The sequence below is a fragment of the Stigmatopora argus genome, chromosome 21 (assembly GCF_051989625.1).
Source record: "Stigmatopora argus isolate UIUO_Sarg chromosome 21, RoL_Sarg_1.0, whole genome shotgun sequence".
Classification (NCBI taxonomy): domain Eukaryota; kingdom Metazoa; phylum Chordata; class Actinopteri; order Syngnathiformes; family Syngnathidae; genus Stigmatopora; species Stigmatopora argus.
In genome coordinates, this window is record NC_135407.1 from 5,319,482 (window position 1) to 5,347,474 (window position 27,993).

The 27,993-nt window shown below is 43.1% G+C and overlaps 2 protein-coding genes across 6 annotated transcripts; both read right to left on the bottom strand.

The window, feature by feature from the left end:
* Positions 1-176: 176 nt before the first annotated feature.
* dennd3a (DENN/MADD domain containing 3a) lies at positions 177-24,425 on the bottom strand. 4 transcript variants are annotated; one of them, XM_077590114.1, is made up of 34 exons: positions 24,223-24,425; positions 22,172-22,260; positions 21,935-22,090; positions 21,642-21,774; positions 21,457-21,572; positions 21,260-21,390; positions 21,083-21,194; positions 20,890-21,009; positions 20,343-20,441; positions 20,144-20,263; positions 19,884-19,999; positions 19,647-19,802; positions 19,482-19,578; positions 18,858-18,961; positions 18,452-18,648; positions 18,220-18,379; positions 17,997-18,153; positions 17,701-17,917; positions 16,880-16,959; positions 16,270-16,449; positions 16,026-16,196; positions 15,812-15,941; positions 15,642-15,749; positions 14,479-14,576; positions 13,444-13,598; positions 13,272-13,338; positions 12,473-12,545; positions 12,273-12,391; positions 12,026-12,163; positions 10,086-11,165; positions 9,122-9,985; positions 8,654-8,928; positions 7,887-7,958; positions 177-636 (listed from the first exon to the last, which is right to left on the bottom strand). In XM_077590114.1, the coding sequence occupies exons 2-30, from the start codon at positions 22,250-22,252 to the stop codon at positions 10,971-10,973; spliced, it is 3,786 nt and encodes a 1,261-aa protein (XP_077446240.1). In that variant the 5' UTR covers positions 22,253-22,260; positions 24,223-24,425; the 3' UTR covers positions 177-636; positions 7,887-7,958; positions 8,654-8,928; positions 9,122-9,985; positions 10,086-10,970. The 4 variants fall into 4 exon arrangements, with proteins under 4 accessions (XP_077446240.1, XP_077446239.1, XP_077446238.1 ...); XM_077590113.1 differs by having other exon boundaries at positions 9,122-9,228; positions 9,794-11,165; XM_077590112.1 differs by having other exon boundaries at positions 8,654-8,912; positions 9,122-11,165.
* Positions 24,426-24,544: 119 nt separating this feature from the next.
* LOC144066787 (digestive cysteine proteinase 1) lies at positions 24,545-27,975 on the bottom strand. Of its 2 annotated transcripts, XM_077590117.1 has the most exons (11): positions 27,798-27,975; positions 27,483-27,542; positions 27,301-27,393; positions 26,948-27,120; positions 26,613-26,877; positions 26,356-26,551; positions 26,095-26,288; positions 25,902-25,993; positions 25,285-25,446; positions 25,029-25,218; positions 24,545-24,891 (listed from the first exon to the last, which is right to left on the bottom strand). In XM_077590117.1, the coding sequence occupies exons 1-11, from the start codon at positions 27,838-27,840 to the stop codon at positions 24,704-24,706; spliced, it is 1,656 nt and encodes a 551-aa protein (XP_077446243.1). In that variant the 5' UTR covers positions 27,841-27,975; the 3' UTR covers positions 24,545-24,703. The 2 variants fall into 2 exon arrangements, with proteins under 2 accessions (XP_077446243.1, XP_077446244.1); XM_077590118.1 differs by lacking the exons at positions 27,483-27,542; positions 27,798-27,975 and having other exon boundaries at positions 27,252-27,389.
* Between the last annotated feature and the right edge of the window lie 18 nt (positions 27,976-27,993).

Consider the following 27,993-nt stretch of genomic DNA (forward strand, 5'->3'; position numbering starts at 1 on the left):
AGTTGATGTTTAGACGGGCTACCTTCAAATCTCTTGGCTTATTAAAAAAGGCTGCGGGTGTCGTTCTAACATGAATCTCTATTGGAGGCAATTCAAGGCCAGCCAGGAAAACGGCAAAAAAAAATACAAAATAAAATCCACCCTTTGCGGCACTGCGGCGACAAACTGTGAAAATCTTGCACACTTGTTGGTGTTTTACTCCTAAAGAAGGAAAAATAAAATACCCTGACAAAAGTAGATTTACCGGTATTTTTCAACGCCCCCGGATTAAAATTAAAATAGGAAGCAGCTGAATTTTCAGGGAGAGCTTAACATTCAATGTTTGTGCAATGTTCTTGCTGGGATGGATGCGTGGATGGGACCAGTGTCTGTGAGTGTGTGTGTGTGTGTGTGTGTGTTGTGTGTGTGTGTTGTGTGCGTATGGCTTATTGGTCATGAAGGTTTTGTTTTCTGCTCTCACCTTACTTTTGTTTTTGTCTATTACAGGGGGTAAAAATCCATATAGGGGACCATTCTGTGAATTCCAGAGTCATTTTGCGTATGGAGGGCCGGAGGGAGTGGGCGGGGTTGAGGGGGAGGCAGCGGGTGGAGGTGGGCGGAGCTTCTCGTGAAATCCCCATCGATTGGCTGATGAATCTGAAGTGAAGAAGAGCGTAACGTCATTTTCAATGGAAATATATAAAATGTGAACGCTGTTGATAAAGTTCACTTTTTTTATGTAAACCAAAATGTATAAAAATAGGGCTTTTAATTTGTTCTTTTGTAAACCTAAAGTATTTTGAACACAAACTACTTTTTTAAAACATGTTAATTTTTGAATGAATATTTTTGTTCATTTAGAAACAAGCAGGTCAGGTTTATCATACAAAAGAAAGAAAAACAGGTCGGTTCAAAACATCCTTAAATAGCCATGGACAGTCTTTTCTGTGAAAAAAGGTCACTTGTGACGACTATTTTTTTATTTATCCAAGTCTAATTGCTGGATGCACATGATGTCTCCTTTCATCAAAGACACTTTTGGGCCTGAAAAGAATTTCCAAAGCAACAAAAAAAAAGACTTTTTGCTCCTGGAAAAAGCCACAATGGATGTCTAAACGAAACAAACCTTGTGCTGGCAAGAGAATTAAAAACAAAATGATACACCCATTGCAATTTGTAATTAAGTCGCGATGAAAACAATAATAACCTGAACGTCTGAATCATTATTTGCAAGCAACAGTTGGCGCTTGAGGCCCAGGGGGTGCTGTGAGCACATTATTAGCCTGTGGTTCTCTTACCACCCTTCAATCCCCCCTACGTCTTCCCATTAATATTCATTACGCACTCCGGTTGGTCATTAATATTTCATAAAGACACGTATGTGTGACCTCACAGACTGCAGCGGATTACATAATAGCCTCTCCCTTTTCCACAGAGATCTATACAAACACCGGAGCAAACAACACGATTTGGATGCAATCAGTCGGTCAATTGAGTACTAAATTGGATTTGGCCTCTCCATCTGAAATCGTTTCAGCAATACAATCTCCACAGTTGAGGGCTTGGGACTTAGTGGATGGGAGTGAACTCGCGTGTGCGGTCGATTGGTCGCCGGTCTTTTGGTCGCCGTCTTTTGGTCGCCGGTCTTTTGGTCGCGGTCTTTTGGTCGCCCTGACCGCGACAACGGGCGACCAAAAGACCGACGACCAAAAGACCGGCGACAAAACAAGGTAAAACAACACGGTCTACGCATCAATAAAAGCCAACAATGGCCATGAGCAGTTTCACTGAGCCGGCGTGTGAGTGTATAAGAGTTTGTATGTACATGCGTTGTCCCTTTAAGAAGCTACATCCGTCAAGTTCTCCAACAAAAAACAATAAAAGTCCGGGAAATTTTGAGCTTTTCTTTAGCCTAATAATTACTAGGGCATTAAGTATGACAAAATAGTAATTGGCAGTTTGTATTTGGGGAATTTGAGCAACGATTTAAATGGTAATTATCACTTACCTTCCGGGCGACCAAAAGACCGGCGACCAATCGACCGTGAACTCGTGGGCGGCCATTGATGGCTAGAGATGAAATCCATTGAACACTTTAATTTTTGTGATAGCATATAAAATGCTAACGTTGGTCAAAGAACCTCATAGTTCCAGGTCATTTGGTAGCCAATGAAAACAGAAAATTTGAATTTGTTCCCTGCCTTTGACAGCGGTAAACATTCTAACCATTGTCGGCAACAATCGAACAAATTCCAGATTGTCAATTCTAAGCAGTACTTCAATGGAAAACAAGTCCTTGGTCACGAAGGAAGTTGAGGCAGCGTGTGACGTTACCGGGCAGGTAATCCGGTCAACAAGACAAGAGTTAACACTTACTAAAATAGAGCACCTTATCTGTATTTTGATCCTAGCAAATCTGGAGTGGGTCTATGAGACACAGACCGCTGTCCTTGGCCCAGATTGTGAACTTTCAAAGAGCATGTATGTAAAAGTTATGATCTTATTTTCCCTTCAAATTCTCCCTTGAAGCTTTTTATTTGTTATGCTGGCTTGTGACGCAAATTGCACTTTCTCGGCTAGTATTTTCTTTCTGGAGACCTTATCCTTAAGTCACCCTTTCCTTCTTAGCCACACGTGAGTTCATTGATTCCTATAAGCCGAGCTCACGTTACATCCACATGCGCACAAAAAAAACACCGGAACAATAGCTGATCTGAATGCAAGCATAAGAAATACCGCTAGGTTGTGATCGTCCTGAAAAAAAGGGATTCCATTTAAGCTCTTCTCAGAATATTCACGGTATCAAAGACAAAGCATTATACTATGTGAATAGAAAAACAGATTCTGCTATATATTGCGTTGCACGATTCTTATTTCGCTTCAAAATTTCTAATTCTACCTCCCTTGAATAAGTTATGCAAACTTGCACTAAAACTGAGAAAATATAATCCTACAACATAAAAACATGTTTACTGAATGAGGTTTCAAAAATAGAGGGATACAGTAAATGCAGATTTATGTTGATTTTGATTATTTTTCCCAAACTAATCAGGATTGAATCAAATCGTATCTCCACGTGAGGCGATAAATATCTCCTGGTAAAGAAAAAAATGGTGGAAAGAAGACTCCCTGAGAACTATTCTTCACGTCGGGGGTTGCCCCTTGTTGTCATTGTTGTCGGGGCGCAATCCGAGGCCCCGTGATGACTGACCCATAAAGATGACATGACTAAAGACCTCAGTATCAGGTTCACTCACAAGCCGCCGGAGTCGTTGAGGACGTCTGCGCGTGCGCAGACAAAGAAATGTGTGGCATCACCATTTTTTTTCAGAAACTTCTGCCGTGGCAACAGAACGTTATCCGGCCGGGGACGGCTACGACTACGGGGTACGATAGCGCCGGCCGTTTGAAAGGAGAGACAAAACGCAAAACAAATGAATTTCTCATCCCGCTTCTTGGAATTCCCAAGGACAAACGGCTACATTCCCAACAGCGGGAAGCAGAAGGAGCCGTTCTAGCGAGCGAGAGCAGGTCGGCGCTCCGGAGTGATGCATTTGGGTGCATTGCGGGCGCAGTGCAGCAAGTGGAGAGCCGGCACATGCGCCTCAACGTGCGCGCCAGCGTCAATGACAAATCCCGTACTCATAACATACGGATTATCACAATACTGGCAGTTTGAAATATGACATAATATGCCTCCTGTTCGCAAGAATCCACGTTGGATTACGGGTTTAGGAACAAAAAAACTTTAGCGTCCAGACACCCAAACAGGTCTAAGTTTGACCTGGGCTGAACCTTAACTGACTTCAGCCATGACAACATCCAAGATAGTTTGGGCTAATTTAAGTGGGTTAACAGTTAGTGAGAGCCATTTGTCTATTTTTTAGCACTGCTGACTTGACTGGCCCAAAGCGCAAACCGCAATCATCCAAACAAACTAAATAGGACACATTGATTAAAGTGAGAAATCCTTTCACTGGGGGAGGGGGGCTTTTTACTTGATATTCAAGGCCCTTAAAACAGTTCAAGTAAATCCACCTGCTTTCATTATTTGGAAATATAAATAACCAAGATACATATCATCCCATACATCAACTTATGCAGTCATAAACAAAAACTATCGCTGCAAACTAATTGCAACCTCGCTTTTAAAACCAAGCCCAGAAAAGAAAACACCAGACGGTAACTGAGGGGTTTCCAGCAGATGTGCATCCTGACCTCTATCGCCCCCTGCTGAGGGATGTCCTTTGCTACGACGAAAAACTTTCACCCACGAGGACACCACAAGAGAATTTAAGCGTTTTCAACATAACACCATCTGCTAGCTAACACGTTAGCATTTGCTAAAAGGTTCATTCCGTCCATACTTGGATTGCAAAACATTTTTAGCCTATCCGAGTGATTCGTTCCATCTCAAAGCAACAAACGACCGTGGTTACAGGCCTTGTTCCACACGTACATTATTTATAAGAACTTTGAGGCAGGTGGCGGACTGTGTTAGCGCTAGCGGCAGGGGGTTGTGGGGGGGCATTGGAGACTGAAATTAATCTTTTAGCACAGTCTTTCAGGGGTTAGCCAGATTTGTACTGAGCTCAAGATAGCAGCTGCTAACTAATTAATGACAAGCTTAACATGCGGCGGAGAAAATCCATTGCAGGCGAATTCATCCAAAACCCAACTCGAGTGTCTTGAGAAAAGTTTGGTCTTAACCGTGCTTCTATTTTTCCGAAAAAGCATAACAGAATCTAATCAAGCCCGCAGCCTCTCCGCCAGTGTGTGCGCATGCAGGCCAGCGATAAGGACTGAACTGTAATAGCTATTTACTCGGAACAACATAGAACATGACTCATTGTTGTCGCTAACAAAAATCGACTTCAGAGAGGGTAGAAAAAAATGAAAGTCACATGTCTGTTTGTTTGGGTCCTTTCAAGAACCAGGATGGAACAAATTAAGAGTTTGGAGATACCAACCAGGCTATATGACACCAACAATCGCGTGTGTTCAGTAACAGGCCATGTGGCAACGCATTTTTGTACTATTGTTCCTACACGATAAACTTTTCATATATATTTGTCGGATCGAAGCCAGAATGTGGCAATAGTCGATCTGCAAACGTGGCGACGTATGACTGTATAACAGTGGTTGTTTATTTTCAAACATGTTGAAAAAAGACATCTATAAATAGGACTTTACACCTCACAGACTAAGTTTGAATGAGGTCAAAGATTTCAATGGCTCAAGTCGAAATAAACAATGAGGTGGTGATGGTGCTTTGTAAACCAGTTTTCGTTAAACGAGTCGTTCCACATTGGGGCGGATTGTAATGCATATTAATGTGCATTCTGTTTTGGAAAGGGTGTGTTGGCACAACCCTTTGTAAATATTGTTACATGAATCTCACACACTTGTGAGGATATTACTGAATTGTGAAACTGGATAATGTGACTTTTCAAGTAACATTGTTCAACAAGACTTCACAGAAAATACAATGGTGGTAAAATTGCCATGCTTGGTCCGCATGTCAAAAGTTTTTTTTTTTGTCGTCCTCTGGCGGAAATCATGCTCTTGTTTGAAATTAAAAGAAAAATCAGTTTTGAGCTTCTCATTGGCTGCTGTGATCGCTGCCAACTCTTTCTACTGGATTGGAAGTCTTTCGCCTTCCATGGCAGCCAATGAGGGAAAAGAGCACTTTAGCTTTGTTGTACTTATTGTTGTCAAGGCTTAAACGTTATATAGACACTGTGTCCATTTATAAACGAACGTAAAACACTTAATATTCAGATGACTCTGCCAAAAATGATATAAAGAAATACCACCATGCAGTATACAAAAAAACCCACCAGTAGCATCCCACGACAAACTCGCACTTGTTAACTGACCTTTACCCCGACCAATCACGTCAGGATTTGCATGCCGAGTCCGCAAAAACGCATTCCTCCCCACAAAAAAAAGCGCAAGGACCTGTTTAATCCTCAGCTGCTGGATTCTTTTGGCTCCAGCAGAATTTACACCACCGCTTTTATAGCCGTCGCTGCCTGCCTATGCGCGTGCTTGAGTGTGTGTGTGTGTGTGTGTGTGTGTGTGTGTTTGTGTGTGTGTGTGAGAGAGATGCGGAGGAGATAAGGAAGATCATACAGTAGATGCTAGTGAGTCAACACATACACATGAACTTGAACCATATGAGGGGGAAAAAGGCTTTTGTTTACACCTTCCATTACGCTGTTAGGCAAAAACTTCCTACTAGGAGGAAATAGGTCATCTTCACACAGGATTTTTTTTTCAGTTTGGTCTCCAGACGACCATTAAATCAGGTGGAAACTCAATCCGCAAACATCTTTGAGCCGAGGGGACAAATGTCGGCCTGGTTTTTAGTCAGCAAGTTTGCACGACGGTGGTAAGAGAAGTGGAAAACAAGAAGATTATTTACGGAAATAAATGGACTACGGTGGTACTTTTGTCTGGCGTTGGGCAATTTAGTCCAGCCGGTTGACCGCTAGTAGTCGTACGCGTGAGTGAGAAGTGCTAGCTAGTGGTTTTATGTTTGGTATATTTCCACTTTTTGATTCGGGTTCGGACATAGTTGCACGCAATACAACTAAGGGAAATCTTTACTTGACTTGCGTAAAAAAGTACATATTTATTAGGGCAAACTGTACTTTAACGGTATTTTCTGTTCAACTACGTAGGATTTATTACTCATCATTTTAGCCCCACCAACAAATTTAAAAAAAAAAAAGACTATTCGCGTAAGATTCTAACTAGTTTATTTTTTACTAAGTACAACTTCTATTTAAAAATATGAATTATTTTCTTGAGAAAAAACTGTTTTGTAACATCATAACATTGTGACTTGTTTTTAAAAGCCACTTTTTTCCACCTATTTTTCAAATATTCTCCGATATCACGTTTTCAAAGAAGATATGACATCTGACAAGGACACAAAGCTCTTTAGTTTTGAAAGTCTTCCCATGGCAATGACATTTGCACGACAATCCGACTCAACATTATTGATCTTTATCGATCCAGTGCAACTGAAGCAAGTGCGCATCTCATTTCTCCAGACAAAGAAAGCAAATGCTTGTAAACAATCAGTCTATAAGACAACCTTTGCGAAACACCGCGCAGTCGCTCACGTGACAACTTGTGTCGGGATTCGTCAGGCTGCTTGTCACTACGTCTGTGTGCTGAGCGAGCGGCATTTAACAGTCAGCAAATATTTCTTAAAGAGGAAGTGCATTGCTCTCACTTCAGCTTGAAGCCATCTGTGAGGCTAAAACCACAAAAGCTAATGAGTGAGTCATTCCAGAGAGACCTTGCACAAGCACGGACACTTTTTGCTTCATTTGGACTGCATTACAAAGACTGGATTTATGACAGTTAATATAAATGATTGGCCCAGAGACCAAAATCGTAAACAGAAAGCGGAGTAAACGTATACAAAATGGCCACACGGGGCATCATCTACTTTAAAACATCATCTTTCAATACAGTAAATGTTACTCGAGAATTCATAGTAGAGGTTTGCCCGATCTTGTCACCTGATTGGATCGCGGATCAGATAAACTCATTTCCAGAGGGTATGAATCGGGTTAAAAAGATTGGGTTTTTAAAATGATACGTTTGAATCAAAAGGCAAAAGACATACATATTGGGGAACATTTGCTTCAAATTAGGGACAATAGCCTTTTTTTTTTCACTACATTTTCAATATATGAGATCAGCTCTCTGTATCGCCAGATCCTCAAAATCAGGTGACTCTGCTAAAATATGTAATCCCTAATTCTGGGAACATTACAAATGTAACAACTGAATCCATTTACACTGTTGCTAACCCAAACTGCAGCCTTTCAATGGTGATTCAATTGCATCATTTGGCCCAAAATCCCACTTGAAATAAGAGAACTCACCAAAACGTGTCGGAAAGCTTCATCAATGTCTCGTTGAGCGTCTGCGTGCGAGCTGCGGTCGGTCCCGTATACCTGCACGCAAAAATGCAAAAGAACATGAGACAAGAGACAGAAAACAAACAAGACTGTCAAGCCTTCGCAGTGAGTGCACTCACTCTAATGTAACACTTGGCACTCAAACGCATCACCAGTTGCCTGCCAATGAACCACACAGACACACAAACAAAAACAGACACACACATTGACTCTCTCCCCTCTAATCATCATTAAAAAAATAAAAAATAAATCACACATGCAAGCATTCCCTCACATTATAAAATATCCCTTTAAATGGCCGCGATCCTCATGCAACCATATTAAAATGAATGCTTTTGTCATTACACAAATACAATGACATTTAAAGCTTCACCACAGATTGCGCAAATAACAACAAACAAACAAATCATTTATTATATAAATAATAACACCACTTTTATTTTGACCTGTCATTGTGTGGTCAAGTTGCCAGCGATGATGAGAGGAATAACTGTAACACTAATTAGGTTCAGGTGAGTGTCATTTAAAAGATAGATATTGCAGATTCTAAATGTTTTTACTGCATTTTTTACTGCAAATGATTCCCTCCTTCCTCCTGCCACTGCACCAGCCAAGCGAGATGATGCAGCCGCCTACAGGAACCTCGAAAGCGGCCAATCATTCGGAATGCCTTCGTTAACAACGCGAGACGACGACTTGGCGAAGCAAGTCGAGCCGGGCGCCGGGCTCACCTCGCCGGCTAAGATCAAGCGCCGCCTCCGCAGTGGTGCCAAGCTCCGGTGGTCCGGTGCTCCGGCGCTCCGGTGATGCGGTGCTTCGGTGATGCGGTGCTTCGATGCTCCGCTTTTCGGGTCGCACAGTCGGCGACGGCGTCGCGACTCGTTGATGCACGGCAATACGGGACGCCGTTTGTAAAGTAATGTCGGAAGAAGCCTACGTCGAGCTGACTTCCGTCGACGTCACGCTCATTTGCATATAAGAGGGCGGGGCCTACGACCACAACAAACTGACTGCCAGTTTATTTTGCATCGAGTATTCCAGTATATAATACCCCATTACTACTTCATTTTCCAGGAATACAAAGAAAATAGCATTAAATAATTAGGCTATAATAACAATATAAGAAATGTCTTCCTACTTCAACTCTTTCCCTGCCACACTCTTCGATTAATAATATTTTCCAACAGATCAATATGTACCTCATTAACTCATTCGCTGCCAGTGGTGATCTTTCACTGCCATGTATGGTGAGAGACGTCCAATTCCATTGGGACTGGGGGGCACGGCAGCGATCGAACGATGGCCTCTGGAAAAAAAGGACCTTTTCACTAAATTCTTCTGCACATGCCTGCGCACTGAGAGAATGGAAAGTATTTTTGATGGAACTTTATATCCATCGTCTCACCCCACTGAAATAAAAGAGATTATTTCCCACAAGGCGCAGTCTAATAGAAAATTACAGATATGTATGCCACATTTTTCACAAAGGATAAAGAAGATATCCCCAGGAATAATGTGACATTTTTGCCTTTGTATACAAATTTGTTACAGAATAGTTGAATGTTAGTAAAATTCTCATTTCCATCTGTATTATTAATACAATAACCTAGAATGTAATAAAGTCTAAATCATTACATTTACATTATTCATGATTATGCTTCGTGGATAGCTTAAAAAAACTGGGTGGTGGGCCATATTTGAGGTACTGGTTAATGTAGGACACAAATGTTTAGTTTTTCCATTCGGAATTTCTCAAAGAGGTGATTTCATCTTATCGTTACAAGTTCACAGTAGACGCATGGTCGGCCAATCTACGAACTGGTATCCTTTCCCACGGAATTCTGCCATTCCTCCGGCTGAATCCAACTTACCCGACTTGTTTCAACAGTGGAGACTGTTGTCGAGGTTGTTATCTTTTTTAAGGAGCTCCAATATTACAAGGGTGTGTTTGACTTCTACTGTTAAACCTGTGCTTCTCTCATGTGAGAATAAAATCTCTGTGGTTTAAAAGGACTGATTTAAGGCCAGCGATAAAAACAGAAGAACCACTTATCTTTCCAGACCTGCAAAAGAGAAGATGTAGGATTAACTGGGTTGTCATGGTTTTATGCAACACGACAATGAGCCAATGTGTACTATAATATATAAAATTAGACAGGTTACCTTAACGTATTGTGTTACCTTTTTGACATAAAATGTAAAGGCAGAGATGGAAAAAAATCTGATGGACTGCATCCAAATTCACTTGCTCCCATTTACAGGGATTAACAGCGCCCTCCTCGGGTGGAAAATAGTACTTCAATGAGTGGTGTCAAACAAACAAACGCATGTTTGTTTACTTTGCACATTGTGCGTTTACTGTAAAAAAATCAAGTGTCATACCATTCAAAAACGAAAAGAGTACAATTTTTTTGCATTCCTTCACAACAGGAAGTCCCTTCATAGTGTACAATCATTAAAATAAAATGTACAGATACACCAGAAGAAAATGCCAAATGATCTATAGTATACATATGACTAAATAGTGAAATATAAATATATTTGAGGCATCTTCCGGCCTTAAAGTGTTTTCTTATTGTTGCTTAACTTCATTATAAGAGTAAAGTGAGTTTAACTTGACAAAATTCCCGTCATGGAAGAATATATTGCTTATTGTTTATACAACCTTCAAGTGTAAACATGACTAGGTGGAATGTATGCCTGAATTTTGCATTATGGCGATTATAAAAAAGCAGCAACATGGATTTGATTAAAAAAACGAAACAAACAACAAAAAAACACCTTATTCAAGGCAGCAATATCATGAAATATTTTGGCACTTTTTTTTACTGGTAAATAACTTGCGTAATCTTATGATTGGAATGAAACATCTTTACCAGCACTTGGTTTTCTAAATAGTTTCCATTAAAGCGACATTTTAACAAAATGAAAACTGAATGAATTCATATGAATTCCAAAAAAGCTTTCATATAATACTTGGCGACAAGGTTATAGTACAGCGTTTTGTTCCTGTCCAGGCAGGGGGCGCCGATTGTAAAGGAAATTTAGCTACTCCACCTTCCAGATGGCGATCTTGCCGTCGTATTTGGCGGCGCCGCTGAGGACGTAGCGGTCCTCGGCCGAGCACAGCGCCGTCACCTTGTCGCCGTGGCCGTGGAGCTCCTTGAGCACTTGGCGGCGCGCCACGTCCAGGATGTAGACTTTCCCTTTGTTGGAGGTGCGGCCGACACCACCCACCCATACCTGTGGCGTGGACAAAGAATCTTGAAGCACGACTTTTCTCTCCAAAATTAATCAATTATAACTTCATTACCCAAAGTGCAGCAGCATTTTGCTTTAAAAAAAATGCACCGGTGAATCCTAATAACAAACAAATTTAAATGAACTTGGATTACGATGCAGACACACTCAAAAAATAAGTTTAATCTAACCTTACACTCAACTTAATTCTAATTTTGTTTTACATTTGTATACCTTTTTTCTCCCGGCCGGGTTGGCTCTGTTTGCCCCGCCTCCACAATGACTTTCAGTCAATACTGAGGGTTGTTTGAGTTTGTATTGCCTTCAAAATATTCCGAAAATTATGCACACAAATGTCCTCACAATAGGATAACGCACGACCACTTGTCAACGAGTAGTATATATATATAACTCGTATTAGCGATCGCCTCGCCATTCGCAATGACTAACGGGGAGAAAAAAAACACTGAAAAAATGCAACGCTCCGCCCAGTGCTCGCAGAGACATTACAAAGAGGGAGTTGCAACCAGAGACATTACATGAGGGAGTTGAGAGGAGGGAGACAGTGGCCATGATGTTCTTATGAGCAGCCTCTCGCGTCCGCTGTCTGCTCGTATATCAAAATTTGTCTCGTATCTCAAGATGAATATTTGCCCGAAATTTTACTCGTATCTCGAATTTCTCGTATGTCGGGCACTACTGTAACAGTAAACATGATTGGCACACAGAATCTTTTTGTGATCGAGCGACCCCCCAAAAATGTATGAAATCGACCCCGATTGATGGGCGCTCCTTTACTAAAAAAAACATGCATATGAAAGAAAATACTATAATATTCCTAAAACAGTATCACGATTGTTTACCTGATTTTTCACTTTAATCATGCAATGGCATCCCGTGCAGTCCTGGAGCGCCACCCGGTGGGAAGGTTTCGACGCATCTTGGGCATGCCAAACGCAAACGTTTCCCGAATCTGCGCATATGCTCCACAGCTCCTCCCTCTGTCGTACAAACGACCAAACAATGAACACCCGGCGGCAAACCTTTAATCTCATTTAAATAATGGACTCCACGGGTGTGCTCGACTTTTCCTTGGCGCTCTTTTTTTACCTCGTGGATCAGGAGCAAAGCGCTGAATGTAACCGCTGAACCTTTGTGTTGCTCCGGCAGGTTCAGGCGATGCTTTAAAGTGCCGTTCCGCCACACCTCCATGATGCTGTCCCTGGAACCTAGACGGTGGGAAAGAACAGGTGGAATCCATTTCTCAGGTGGCCTTTGGATGCTCCTGAAAGTGACTAGAAGACACCTACAGCACCACAGGGTCGTGTTACGACTGTAGACGGACTGCAGGCGGTCACAGGAGAGGCGAAAGTTCTTCTTCACCTGAACAGTCGATAGAGAATGTGTTTTGTTCTCGAAATTTTAGGCAAAAACACAACATAATAATAATAATCGGACATGGGCCCTGTCATCATCATCAACAACAACAAAAAAAAGCCTAAATGTCATCACACCATCAAGTGCACAATTGAAAAGGAAATATTTTGTAGGAATGTGCCGACCACAAACGCAGCTAATGAGGTAATACTTCAAAATGTCTGCAAAATTTTAAAAACCTTTTTTTAAATCCATTTCTGATTGTCTAAAAATGACGTGATCGGGAACATTCCTAATATTCAGGATGTTAAAGGTGAGAAAAGCGTGTTCTGTTGCATTAAAAAAAAATCTGTGATAAAATATTCTGTGGAAAAACAAAGGAAAACTTCACGTGTCCAACTTTACAACGTCTTTTTGAGTCTGTATCCGTTTTTGCTACCGCAACCAAAATGGCGTCGTTCAAGTGGCAGCCGGTGGCGGTAGCTCCGTCCACTCTTGCTGGTTTTGTGTTTTTGCTGCTTTTCTGTCTTAATGATTTGATTTGGTGATTCTTAATGATCCCATTTACTTTGCTTTGTACTTTGTGCTTTTGCCTTGTTGTTCTGCGGCCTTTGCGACTGCACTGTCTAACTTATAACTATGCCTTTTCCTGTATCTGCATTCTCACCCTCTTCCGACTGTTACAATGAAATTTCCCGAAGTTATCCAATCCAATCCAATATTAATACCCACCTGTAGCGTGGAGACGTCCCACACGATAACTGTTCCCTCAGCGCTGCAGGAGTACGCCACCCTCTGACTGAAAGAAAACATTGTTACCAAAATGGCGAGCTTGTTGGGACACCAAGAGGTATTAAAAATATATATATGTTGGAAAAATGGTGAAATTTGAGATGGGGTTCACCTGTATTTGTCAGTGTCGAGTGCAAGTCCGGTCACCTCGGACCTGTGATCCGTCAATTGCCTGTTGCACACCATGGCCACCATGCTGATGATGTAGATGACGGAATCTTCGGAACCCATCCACACTTGGTCTTTGTCTACGGCCAGCATGCAGTTCTAAAGAAAAAAAAATACACAATGAATACGCAAACCGCACTTTACCTCCAGTTTTAGCAATTTGTATGAGGAAGCAAGAACACTGTCAATGGTGTACACATGGCTGCTCATAATGTCAATAGAGGGCAGGCTATTTCTATTTTTTTTTTTTGCTGTTGTTGTTATATTGTGATTAGATGTAACATATGTTTAAAATCTGAGAATAAATTTACAGGATTTTTAATTAAGGCTTAATTAAAATTAAAAATATGGCTTTAAATTAGGATAGATTGAAGGAACTCCATGTGTATTTAACCATTAGATCCACTAGATGGCAAAAGTGTTGCAGAGTCCCGTTAGCACATTTTATGGATATAAAAATTTGCCAGGGTCGTAAAATGAAAATGTCACTTTACTTTTAGTTTATTATTTTTTTCAAATTGTAACACAACAAAAAAACTTATTTAAAAAATAAAAGCGTTTGTGTTTGCAAGTGATTTATTTTTTTGTTTGATAGTAAATTTAGGCATTGAGCGATGAAATTCCACTGCCATTAACAATGAGACGTTCAATCTACATTGATTGACAGCGATTGTATGATCCAACCGACGTATGAAAGAATCCACTAGAAACATAGATGAATTATGTATTTTAGTGATGCAAAGCGCGTGGGAAAGACTCAACGTATTTCACGTGACTGAAGCTCAGTGCAACGGATCCATGATGGCCACGTGAAACATGTTTACGACAGGAAAAAAGTTTAAGCGTGTGTGTCGGTAGCATACGTGGCACGTCTGCCCGCTCACATCCACTGATGTCATTTACTGAGTTGCGTATTACATATATTTCTACAACAATGCAGTTTTGGTACATTTTGCTTATTATTATTATTTTTTTTTACCAGTTTGGCATTCCCCACTTGACACGTGTGCGTCAGGGACCAGCTGGAGGCGTCAAAGACCATCACCTTGCCGCCGGTCACCGACACCCACAACTGACCTGGAACACATATATAATAAAAAGCACAGTCACGCACTGACAGTAATTTCCAAGTACTTTTATCAGCAATGTGTGATCATTAAAAGAGGACTTGGACAAATCCTCATGTCAATAAATGATTTCTCGACTCTCAGAAAAGCTGTCAACTCATTGAATTTTAGCACTTGTTGCCGTCCAACCCCGCTCGAACTCAGCTAACGGTCAGATTCCGTGACATAAACCGCAAGTTTATTTTCCAAACAAGGCGGAGACGAGAGCGAGAAAGCCGGCCGGGGAGGAAGGAGTGGAAGGAAGCCGAGGGGAAGGAGTAGAAAGAAACTTTATGACAGGGCAAGAGGGAACGTTGCGGCCCAGCGCCAGGAATTGGACCAGTGACCTACATTCCGAAGGGAGGACGCCCATAGACTGAATGCTCACGTTTGTTCTATCACCCACACACGAATGGCGACCAGAAGGCGGGACGAGCTGAGACGCTGAGTCGGCCTGCCACCAGAAGGAGGTCTTAAGTGGCCCCACATGACCACTGGAACATCATTCTCCACTATTCACACATTCTAATGTTTTTTTTAAATTTAATTATTGTAATTATTGTGACGTATTTAACTTTGCAGCCTTAATATGAAACATCATTCCACAGTTTCTGGGTCAAGGCACTATTGCACAAATTGACCAGTTTGTTTCTATTCATGGGTCAGTGTGACCTGCATGACCCCATAAAATCCCGCCCACTAAAAATTTGGTATACAAAGGCCTACACATCTTACATGAACGCAAATATGACGTACAAAAATGAATCGAATTTCATTCAGTACAGAAACACATTTCACTTATGCCCCCAGTATTAATGTATATTATATAGACAGATACCAGCCCTCCCAGTCAAAATGGATGTGACGTCTATAGCCACCAAAAACAGCCTATGAATGAATAACTCAAAATAAAAAACAAAAAAACTTTTTAAAAACCCAATTTTTTTTATTTTTTTTTTACCCCATTCCGATCTTCGCGGAATGATCGGTCCCCGATTTCCAACCACGATAAAAGTCAACAGTATTTTTGCTTCACCTGGTGTGTAGAGGAGAACATCGACGGCACGCGGCGCCGCCAGATCCAGGCTGGGGTTAATTTTGTGCTTCAGCGTCTCGGCGGTCGTCCGGGGGACCATCATCGGCACTGGAAACGTAAATCCGGGTCAAACTGCGAACCGGTCCACGTGTCCATTCTATTCGCTTTACCTTCCGTCTTGATGCGGTCAAAATGAGCGAGCTTTGAGGCGGCGTAGGTGGCTTTACTGCTCTGGAGACTGCCCACCACCGCGTCCATCAGCAAAGCGTTTGTCAGAGCCTGCTGCATGTACTGGGGGTCCTAAAAACAATGCCAATTACAGCATCAATTGAAGGACATTGCAGATTTTCTCACCATCGAGCCTTGACGTCCACGTTTTATTACCTTGTGCTGGTCGGCCATGTTGCGTCCGGCCCACATCTCTTTGACCATGAGGTTCCAGAGTTCCGTCTCAGTCTTCAAATTAGCCTCGAAAGTTTCCTTCCTGCCCTTCACGCGCAGCTTCAAACTGGGGATTCGTAAGAGCAGGAAAGGAGCCGAGGAGACTTTTACCTCCTGCGGGGAAATAAGTGGTGGAGGGGGAAGTACTGCTGTAATAACTTCTTCAATAAATAAATAAGTGGGTTACCTCCAAGTCGCGGTACTGCGCCACCTCAACGTAGCCCGGCCGACCGTCCGTCAGCAGGAAAAGGCGGCGCTGGGTCATGGCGATCTTGCCCACGCCGCGGCTCGTCTTGACCGAGGAGGACAGCTTGAAGACGCACTCACTGGGTTCGATGTGCTCCAACACGGATGCAGGCAAGCATACCTTCCCAAAAAAAAATACAAATTAAAATCACTGTTGCAATTTTGGATTAAAGATCATTTCAAGCAAAAAACACCTAGTAAAAAATATTTTCATTTGTATTAATTATACTATACACTTCTTTGACCTCTGATCTTGGACAAAAGTTTTTTTTAAAGCATAGCCACTAGGCCAAATAACTTCTTTTTTTTTTTTTTTACAACCTCAATACCCCTGCATCTTATCTTGATGAACTTTTGCTAGAAATGAAAGAAATTAAATGTTATCACTCCCCTTTATGAAAAAAAGTCGCTATCAGGGTTGTAAAAATTGCAATAGAATTTTTTTTTCTAAATTGGCAACACGAGCCCACTTAAACTCGATAAGCAATAATGCCAGAAAAGCTTTTTTGGAGACATTTGGGAAGAATTTCACATGTCAAATAGGTCCCCACCTCCTGTGCCTCTGCTTCAGTTTCTTTCCAAATGGTGTAGAAAACGCGAAACAAGTCAGGGCCCACTTGCTTCTGATGGCCTGAGATCAACAAGAAAAAAATACACATGCTTATTTATCTATTCCTGCCTTTTTTGGCACGAAAATCCATCGCTGCTATGAAATAAGTCATAAAATGAAAATAAAACGTATAATTCCACACGTAGAAAACGACTTTGGCACTGAAATCGTTTGATTTTGACCATTTCAAAGTCATTCCACAAGAGATAATAATGCCCTTTCCCCTGCAATTCTGGTTGTGACATCACACCCAGAATTGACAATCACGTTGAAGCTTTCAAACTAACTTAACGGTAACAAAAAAAATGGCATGCTAGCATACTGCAAAAATCTGCAGTTCATTCCGGGTGTGACTTCATCTTCTGTTTGGATTTTTTTTAAAATTTATGTGCGGGGGGGATTTGGGGAGCATGCTAAATTGTTCCCGCCCATCCCCCCTGAATATAACAACAACATTTACCCTGTCCAGGTCTGTCTTATCTTTTATTCTCGCCTCGTTCTAATCACTCTTCAGGAATGTTGTCGGGTCACAGCGGGAGCACAAAACATTTCTCGGCTAATCTTGCGGAAAAAAATAAAGAGAACCGTGCCCCGAGAACAAATACTAGTCTGCTTTCAAACAGTAGCGACGACTACTTTCACGGGACCTGCACGGAAAGTAGAAACTCTTGGCAAATCATTAACCCGAATAGCTTAGGCAGTAGTAGAAAGTACAGGCCAAAGAAGAGCCCCAAACAGACCCCGCGTGTCCCCCCCGCTTACCGACGGTGAGCGCATCAAAAAGCCTGAAAATGGTGCCCTGGTCTTTCACCATTCCAGATTCCTGGACGCACTTGACAAAGTCGTCCAGATGCATGTATTTTTTGGGCAGCTGGAAGCGTTTTACCGCTCCGTCTTCCTCTTTGGCGTGGTGCTGCTCGCGCTCCTGGTCCCGCTTGAGGCGGCTGATGAGACGCTTCAGTTCCGGGCGCCGGTCTGCCTGTGACCCAAGGAATTCCCGCGCCATTATTTCCTGCCCGTACCCCATCGTACCAGTGCTTTTACTCAATGGCGAATACCTGCGAACGCTCGGCTTCTGGAAGCGAGTCCACCAGAGACTTGACCATCTGCAGTGGAAAGATGTCAGAGTCGGTCTTGTAAAGACTCTGGAAATCCTCCAGGGCGTCCAGTCGTTTGTTTGACACCGTGTTGACCAGTCCGCGCAAGTAGTGATACCTGGGCAAGGGAGAATGTGTCAGTTATAATATGATAAAATCACCAAAAGACTTCTTCGTACTTCACCTGGCCAGCAGAGCGGAATCTTCCGGAGGCGTGGCGCCAATCGCCTTGCCCAGGCTGGCGGCCATTTCCGAATAATAGTTCTGGACGTAATGATACGCCAAAGGAGGAGGAAATTCGGGCAGGCGGAAAACCTTGACGGGTTTTTGGGGGAGTTTCAACCCTGAGGAAAAAGACAAAAAAAAATTACAAGTCCATTTGACGATCGCACAAAGGATTTCTGGCGCGTACGCACCGACGTCAGGCGTCATCTTCCTGAGCGAGGCCGGCCTTACGGATGAGATAGCCTCGTGAACCGACTGGTCCAGGTTGGGCATGCTGGCTCCCAGTCGCCTGCTCAGTCGCTGATCCGGGCTAGCGTAGCCGGCGTAGCCGTTCCGTGACAGCTCGGACATGGGGGGCCGGCGGGGCGACTCCGTCACGCCGCGATTCCTGCCAAACCGCAGCGCAGTAGGTCAAACTAAAGTTTTATCTACGAGCGACCGGCAGGAAGCGACCAAAAAAAGCTTTTTCCAGAACAGGAAGCTAATGTTAGAGCGAGTCATCGCATTTCTACGAGCCTATCAGTTGTAATTAGTTTGTAATTGCATCAGCCGGGTGTCTGCTTGGTCCCACGGTGTTCGGGTGGCCGCAAAGAGTACCTGTGCGCAAGATTGCGCGTGTTCTGTTCCATCCGGCTGAAGCTGTCCTGTTTCCTGTTGAGCCTGTCTCGCAGGAATGAGTGAAAGATGTGTGTGTCTAGAACCTGAAGACAAAAACAAAAACAACAAAACACAAGTGGTCAGATCCGGCCCACCGCGTCATTTTGCACGAAAATGACGCGTGTCCACTTCTTGTTTTAGGATAGAATTCCAATCAGAATTATGGAAGTATGGAAAATATATAATGGTTTACCCTAAATAATGCAAAATTTGTGAAAGCCCCCCAAAATGGAATAATTAGGGTTATCTTTCCTCTCTTCCTTACCCCCAAATTTAGCTATTAAATACATAAAAACAGAGATTGTTTACTCTTTTATAGTTTAACGTGAATATGAATATTTACAGTTTATCCTTTTTAATTAAAAGTGATTAAAAGACAAAAATATTTTGGGGTAGGTAAAAAAAAAACCGAATAATTGCTATAAGGAGAATCAAAAAGAGGATTTAGACAAATTCTACTACTAAAGATTTATCAACTATTAGAAAAGCTGACAATTTGTTTAACTTGATTAATTGTGGTCGTCTATACCCAAACATAACGAGCGTTTTCGATTAACAGGGTACCTTTTTGTAAAAGAGCTGGTCCGACGGATCCCGGTTCCTCAAAAACTCCTCGCTGTTAAAAACCCGATGCTCGTGGTTGAGAAAGTCCTGGACCCCCCTGCGCAGGACACCCCAGTGGTTTCAAGAATGTTCCCAATCAAATACGTACGAAGCGTAAACACCTGCCTGAAGATGTTGACCAGCAGTTCCAGACAAATATTTTGGATCTGCTTGTTGAGTTGCCTCTGCCAGACTCGCCGCTGAGCTCGCATGGCGTTGGCGTCCGTGCTGGATCCCAAACGGCACAGCTCCAAGTCGTAGTGAAGTTGGAGCGCCTCGGCTCTGAAAACCCCAGCGATTGAACCACCCAGACGTCGCCCGCCCGTCCGTCCGGACGAACGAACGAACGAACGCCGATCTTACCTCGAGATAAAACACTCGGCTGCACTCAGAGGGATGACGGCCAGGTCCACGACGTCAGCCCAGGATGACTGGACGATCCCGTCGTCAATATTCACCAGGATGAGATCCTCGGTCTCCTGAAATGATGCATGAAAAAAAGATGAATTTGCCAGATTGAGCTTCAATCAGCCTAATCTTTTTAAATTTAATTTTATCCCTTTTCGCTAGGTAGGTGAATTTTTTCATCTCTAACAGTCTTTGTAACGACCGTACGTACTCACCGCGGCGACTTCTTCAAAATGACTGATATGGCAACCCATCAGGAAGGCCGTGGGCGCCATCAGGAAGTCCAGCATCCCTCGAGACAGCACGGGAACGTACGGGTGCTGCCAGGTGAGAGGCTACGTCCGAGTATTGAAAAGAAGCGCAAGCCGAGTTGAAGATAGGAGAAGCAATTCCCACAAGTAAACGCTTGCCCACCTGCAGATAGAGAAGGAGGCACTCGGCTACCAAAGTCAGTTTGGCCCAGTCGCTGGAGAAGAAAACCAGTCGCTGTTCTTGCAGGAGACAGGACAAAATCTAAAAGAAGACAGCATTTTTTATTAAGCGGGCTTTGGAAAATTGAGCCTTCATAAATGGGAATGGCCCTGATCATTTTCAGAGGGTCAAAAAGATGTATTGCTTTATAATTTATTTGTTAGTGCGACAAAAAGGATTAGTGATTTATTTTATTCTGCTTTGTTTTATTTTTATTTTTTTAATTATTCATTCAAATTGGCTGGACAAACGACATTTAGTACTTTTGCCCCCTACTTATTCCATTTCCAGGTTATGGGAACGGAATACGGCCGTTTCTCAAAACCAGGCAACTTGGAGTCTCTTGCAAAAATGTGTGATCTGATTTGAAAGAAGGTAAAGTTCCAACTTTGGGCCGGTCCAGCGCAAACAAACACGGCCTCACTCTGGACTGCTTTGTCATTGTGCAATGGCATTTTAAAAGGGACAGCGACACATCTGGGAGTCTTACCTGGAGGAGCGTCGTGTGTGAGAAACACAGCAAAGGCAAATGCAAGTCAACATCAAAAATAGGACTGTCCTGCTCCTCCCTGGAAGGAAGAACCACTTGCAGGGGACGAAGGCTGAAACACTGACACCAAAAATACCGAATGAATACGCGAAGGAATCCGATAACCAGGTTTGCACGGGAACCGTTTTCTGACCACGTGCAGTTGTCCGGGTGGCGGCAAAGGCACCAGGGACAACTTGGCGGAAAATTCCTTCAAGGTTTCCACAAAGTCGGATTGCCGGACGGGCCGGAGTTGCGCCAACAAACTGGAACAAAAAGCCACGTGAACTATTCCGCGACGGTAACAAACGTCAACGGGCCAAAGTCTCACCACGACAAGCAGTCCTTCAAGGCGTTGTAGTAGGGGAACTTGGAAATGACGCACACGGCGAAGGGTGCGAAAAGACGGCATTTGGAGGAAATCCAGCGGTGACCGTTGTGATTGGCGGCTTCCTGACACGACTGAGAATGACGCCGTGAGACACGACGGGGTGCAGAAAAAAAAGCGGTCTGGGAATTCCAGTGTACCTGCACGGATCTGTAAAACTGCGCTACGACGCCGTGAGTTCGGTTCCCCAACAGGTCGGTAAAAACCAGGAAGTGATAAGCATCTTCTTTCTGCTCATGCGCCAACTGGAGACCCCCTGGTGAAATAGAAGATCATTGGTTTCAAAGTAGATTTGGCGAGGAAAGCTCAACAAAGCCGTGCATACCTGGGAAACACAGCTGCGGTAACGCGATGAGGTCCAGATCTTTTGGAACGCTGATGTCCTCTGTTGCCGGGGAGACTTCGGAATGATTGGCGGGTTCCCCATTATGTGTCGGAACCGCGGCTCGGTCCCGCCTCTGCGAGAGATTCCCAAAAGTTATAACGCTTCGAAAAATCTCCAAAATTCTAATGAAGGACGAATCAAGCTTTTTACATGTGGAACCTGACTCGACTTACAAAAAAATGACATTACAAAACCAATACAAAATAATTTCATAAGGTGAGTTATGACTCTACCTTCTTAATGAAGCTTCTCCGTCGCTGCACACGGCTAAAAGACGGACCAATGGCGTGACTGGAATTGTTCTCCTTGGTGACAAAGGGCGGGATGTGGACTTGCACGACCTCCGCGTCCAGCAGGGGGAAGTCCGTAAACTTTTTTTGTAAGTGCAGCTGGCGAAATACCATGAAAAAAGACAGAATTGAGGTCTAACGTCTATAATTCCCACAGACGTCAACGGCGGGACTAACAACCTGGTAGACGTCCCGGAGCTTGTCACCGGAAGCTCCGACCACCACGCATGCCTCCAAAAGTCCGGAGGGGAGTTCTGCCATGGTAAGACCTGTGACGGATGCAAGATGAAAGGAAAGAAAATGACATCATAGTATCCCAACGTGAACCTAATAGACCTCCAGGACAGGAATGATGAAAAATCCTGAGTCATTCCAGTTTCCAGTAAAGTGTGGGCAGCAGTTGCACCAAAAAAAGGTAGTTTAGTTGAGTTATTTTAGTTATTTAGTTTCGTTATTCTTTCCAAAAAAAATTGTAGTTTCCTGATTTTCAACACATGACCTTTTGACCCCTGTTCCTATTAAAGTGGCTACCACCATCTTGTAAAAACTGAAACATGCACCAAAATAAAGGTTGAATTAAAGCTTCTTCTGCGACCCCTATCCAATCATATTTGCTCATTTTTTTTGCGGGCCAATGAAAACGAGGCTTAGTTTGGACACCCGTTCTAAATGATAGCCAAATGTCTGATTTGACCTAGTTACAGCTATGAATAAAAATCACTTGCATTTCTTGATCTTTCCCATCTCAAATCCTTATTTTGTGTCCGTCTAGGCTTTGCCGGTCTTTTCCTAATAAAACCTTGAAAGGCTGTTTGTCTTCAGGGCCAATCCGGCCTCCAGCTGACTGTCATGGAAACACACAAATAAATCTTACCCCCCCAGTAGGTTTGTTAAAACGCTGGTGTGGGAGGAGAAGACATCAAACACAACGCCTTAACAAAATGCAGATGTGATACTGAAACTGAAATATAGCTTAGTTGTGTAATATTAAAACCTTCCTCTCTGAAAAAGGTTAAGATTGGACTGGTTTTTAGTCACGATTGACTCGAGAGTTACGACATCTGGGACAATTACTACATTCTTTTTTTTTACAGGGAGGGTATTTCATTAGAGAAGGGAAGTTGCGGAATTCCTTCTTTAGCTTTACGTCAGTTTTCAGTGACTACTTTCTTTTTGGATCTGTCTTGAGACAGGCGTAAACATTTTTGAAAAATGTCATGCAAAACTGTCTCATATTAAAATATATCTTTTAAACCAGCACCTCATTTATGATGTAGTTTACCGCCTCCAAATTTAAAATAACAAGAAACCGAGCTAGCCTATGACAATAAAACTCAGCATTGTGGGAGTGACGGGATCAAAACAAGTTTGGCCTCATATCTTCTGGTGGGGTGGTTTATTCAAGTGAGATATGATTTGGCGTTTCGTCAAAGAAGTTCCAAGGAAAGTGGTGGAACAAAATGAGAGCTTAAATAAGAATTTGTATGATTAAACGCAAATTTATGAGTAACCAAAACCTCGATTGGATGAATATACATCTGATCCTTTTGAACAGGGAAGCCGGCACTGAATGATCGCTGCCATCCTTCCCTGTTCTAATGGATTAGACGCCAATGGTCAGCATTGGGAGACAATGAGTTCATTAATGCTCAGTTGGGAAAACAGATTAATTGCTCTTAATCGAATTGTCATTCATTCAATCGTGAATTTAAAGCAGTACTGCAATTAGCACACTTTGGTTTTAAATGTATTATCACATTCATGCACAATTAAAAATATATAAACTTCATACAAAATATATTAGGTGAATTGTGCACATATAGAATTTACCTCTGCATTTCTGACCAAAGCCTTACAACTTAAACATAAAAGAGGGACATGTTTTAATTTATTTAAAATGTTCTTTTAGGGGGTCATTGAGGATAAAAATCTCATTTAAGGTGGAAAGCCAGCCGAAAATTTTGACCACGCCCAATCCTTATATACATATTTTTATTGTATATTTCAAAGATATTTTCCCTCATAAAAACACAATACTTCCACTAAATCCATTTTACACCCACACATGAAAGTCGACAACTATCTCCAAGGTTAGGATGATTGAAAAGTTATAAACAAACAGGTTAAGTGATGTATTTATTTAGTGAGTAAAAGAGCGTTTGCACGCCGACTAGTCGTTTGTTAGTTGACAGGCGATCGGTGCCTAGTGACACGGGGGGGAAATCACTTACCTTCAATTAAACATTCCCACACAAAGTGCTAATAAATCCACAAAATCCCGCGTCCATTTGAAAATGTAGACGGCAACGAAACGTGGTGATTTGTTTGTCGCTTTTCCATGAGTGAACGCAGCTGGCGAAAAGACATTTTTTGACGGCAGCCCGCGCTCACGTCAAAGTCGCCGTCATGTACTTTCCACATCCGGGTGGGGGTTTCAACATTAAAGCAACTCCCGGTTCTCATCCCGGATACGCAGTTCAGAGCGTTGCAATAGCGCCACTTACTGTCCATGTATCCAAATGCTGCCTGACAAAAAACGACCGCAAAAAAATGTAGAATGGCCATGTTTGTTTTTAATTAGCAGCTCAATCTTGAGGCACTAAAACAAAACAGTGGCATTAAAAAGTCAAAAGATGTCAAGTTGTGGATTACAGGCAAAATATGATTCATTTCATTCAGGCAGAAACGGATAGTGTGCATTGAAACGGGCGGTTACGCCAGTGTGACGTAGGTGGCGTCGGTGGTGACGCCGCAGTTGTTGTCTTTGGCGGACATGAGGATGTACCCGTCGTTGCCCCAGTACGTGGACCACGAGTTTTTGACTAACCAGTAAGGCTCTCCGTCCAGTTGGCCGTATCCGACGGCGAGCACGGCGTGGTCCAGCGAGTCGGTCGTGTTACCTGGTAGAATGACATTTTACATTGACTTTAGTGCATGAAGTGGTGTGGGTAGTGAAGTGGTATGGGTACCGATATGGTGCTAAAATGGCGTCATTTGTAACGGGAAGTACTGAGAAATGTGGAGTACGCCAACATACCGCAAGCCGGCTCGTAGTAGACGCCGTGGCTGTAAAAGACGAAGGATCTGTGCGCGGCGTCGATGCTGACGGCCACGGGGCCGTTCTTGAACAGCGCCATCTTCAGCGCTTGGGCGTCGCCCGACGTCACGTTGGTGTAGCTGCGGACGTGCGCCGTCAGCTGGGAGCGGTTGAAGTGGCAAAAGCCGTTCTGCCGTCACAAAAGGAAACGTCCGTCGGTCATCGTTTTCCGTCGTTACCGAGCGCGGCTTCTCACCATTCCCGTGTAGGCGCCGTAGGTCTCGGTGGCGGCGATGCCCCCGTGTTTCATGTTCCACTCGTACGCTCGCCACTCCTCGCCGCCGTCGCAGCCGTTGTTGCCGAACCCCCAGGTGCAGTCCACCAGCATTTGCTGGGAAAGCACCTGAAGGGAACCCGTCTTGCAAAAGAAAAAAACACAAATAAACATCAATTTGAAATTATTATGTCACTTCGGTTTACCTGAATAGAACCCTTTCAGTCACTCACTTAACTCATTGGCTGCCATTGACGGCGCTAGACGTCCAAGTTACTTAAAAAATAAATGTCTTAAATGCCCCTCCCCTTTTGTAGGGCGAATGAATTATCAAAAGTAGCCACTTACTCTTATAAAAAAATTGTCTTTAATGCCCCCCATTTTTTTAAATGACCAAAAATTGTCCCTTCATCTATAAAAAAATAAAGCTCTTATATGCCCCTCCCATTTCTTTTGAATTACTCTATAAAAGATTAAATGCCCACCCCAATTTTTGTTTAATTTACAAAAATTTGTCACTTGCTTTATTTAGGAATAAATGTCTTAGGTGTCAACTTTGAATAGCTGTCCCTTAAAGTCCAGTAGTTGATGTAGCCCACCTTCAAGAAAAGAGCCCCCTCCAAAGCGCCAGTGGTGGCGAAGCTCCAGCAGGAGCCGCAAATGGCCTGGTCCTTCACCGGTGTCACGGCACCTGCGGTTGGAAAAGAAAAATATTAAAAAATAGAGGCGTTCAGGCATACAAAAAAAATAAAAATAAAAAAAACAGGAAGGCTTCCGGGGACACTGACACACCGTAAAGGCGCCAGTCAAGTGACTCGGGGACTTTGACCCCTTTGTACATCTGAGATGGGAATGGGCGACCGCGGTTGGGGGTCTTGCTTCGTTTGCTTCCCCTCATGGCGGCCAACTCCGACGCGGTGCGATCCGACAGGGAGTTGAGAGCCATTTTGAAGGACAGTCCCGCTCGGTTCTTGGAGTGGACGTACCTGCGGGGCATCCGCAAAACAAATAATACGTCATAAATAATAAACAAATACTATCACGCACACTTACCTGAGGTTGTGGAGAAAAGCGTGCTCCCTCTCTTCATGCTCTTTCTGGCCGCTATAGCGACGTTGGTACTTTTCTTTAAAATGGCCAAAGATGCGCTGCGAGTGACCCGAAGACGACGTGTGGATGAGATCTTTCATGGGATTGGCCAGCATGTGATGCTCCACCCCCGGGCCGGGGAAGCCCCCGCAGCTCATACCTGAATGATAAAGTCAGATTCACGTCTTTTGTATTGTTTTGTTTCATTTTCCACGGCAAACCTTCAGGAAGGGAGAACGCTGCGGGGTCCACGTCGGACGAGAACTCCTTATAATCCACCAAGTATTTGTCAAAGTGGGAGCCCAACAGCGTGTTGTAGCCCATCATCTCGTAGTGCAGCGGCGTGGCCGCGAGCGCCCGCCCGCTACTGCGCTTCTTCTCCGAGTGGGTCACCCACAACGTGTAGGTGTTCTTCTTGAAGCCCACGCTGGTCACGTTCTGCCACACTTCACACAAAGCACCTCCGTAGTACTCCATCCTCAAGAACTGCGATGGTATTCAAGAAAAAAAAGTTAGCAAAAAGGCTAAGAACGTACACAAATGACATCATATCGACCTGGAAGTCCGACACGTCCGGCAGAACCGCCTGCGTCTTGACGAGTTCTTCCTTGGTTCCGTTGACCTTGAAGCACTTCATGACGTTCAGCTCGTCTTCGGTGGTCTCGGGGGTGATTTTGTAGGCGGCCCCCCAAGGCTGCTCGGTCCCCAACTGGAACGTTGACACTTGTCCTGTTGACAAACGCACGTATTACTCTAATATTTATGTTCGATACGCATATTTTGGTGGGTTTCACCAGTCAAAATGGCACCGTCAATAAGTCTGAAATGTCCCAAAACCAACAGGAACCGTAAGTAAGTACCCCAAAATGACGTGGCATCATTTGGGAATGTAAAACATGGGTTCCTGACCATGATAGTAGTCGATCCGGCTGGATTTGGCTTTCAGGTCAAACCAGGCTTCAAATGGCTCACGGATCTCAGCATATGGCAGTGAAATCACTCCTGGAAAAGGGAAACACAAACAAAAATAATAATAATAATAATAATAAATTCAAATGACAAGTATACGATGATAGTTTCATCCTGTTTACCTTTTACATGATGAGCACTCCCGAAATCTGGTAGTGAAGGCAACGCTTTTCCTTCACAACCTACAAAATAAAAGAGATTTGTTATTCCAGAAACAATTTTGTTTTGAATTTAGTATATCCCACTATCCGCATGCATCAGCTCAAATAGCATGCAAAGATGAAATGATACAATTTCTTAATGGGTTATAGTGTCAGATTTGTTTCCACATATCGTTCCGGAAGATAGAGGAATTAAAATGAACCGACCATAATATTAGAGGTCATAAAGTAGTCACCATAAATCATTTGATACAATCTTAACATAAATTCTCTCACCGAAGAAGGCCACCAGGACAACAACAGCAGCGAACCACGTCATGGTCAACCTTTGGGTTGAAATAAAAGATAAAAATACAAGAGTAAACTTACATTAAAACAAAAGGCATTGCACAACAAATTGAACGCTTGCGAAAACGTTACACGCAAACAAAAACTGATATGGCCATGAATTAGTTTTCCTCCAATGAGAAAA

What these genes read in the sequence shown, in the direction of transcription:
- dennd3a (XM_077590114.1), bottom strand. Translation starts at nt 22,252, where the DNA reads ATGGCAGAACTCCCCTCCGGACTTTTGGAGGCATGCGTGGTGGTCGGA. An exon ending in ACGCGCAATCTTGCGCACAG is followed by an intron (nt 18,649 to 18,857) that starts GTACTCTTTGCG and finishes GCGGTTTGGCAG; the next exon opens with GAATCGCGGCGTGACGGAGT. An exon ending in CTTTGCTCCTGATCCACGAG is followed by an intron (nt 12,164 to 12,272) that starts GTAAAAAAAGAG and finishes TTTGTACGACAG; the next exon opens with AGGGAGGAGCTGTGGAGCAT.
- LOC144066787 (XM_077590117.1), bottom strand. Translation starts at nt 27,840, where the DNA reads ATGACGTGGTTCGCTGCTGTTGTTGTCCTGGTGGCCTTCTTCG. An exon ending in CCGGATCGACTACTATCATG is followed by an intron (nt 27,121 to 27,300) that starts GTCAGGAACCCA and finishes GTTTGTCAACAG; the next exon opens with GACAAGTGTCAACGTTCCAG. An exon ending in AGGGGGCTCTTTTCTTGAAG is followed by an intron (nt 25,447 to 25,901) that starts GTGGGCTACATC and finishes TTCTTTTGCAAG; the next exon opens with ACGGGTTCCCTTCAGGTGCT.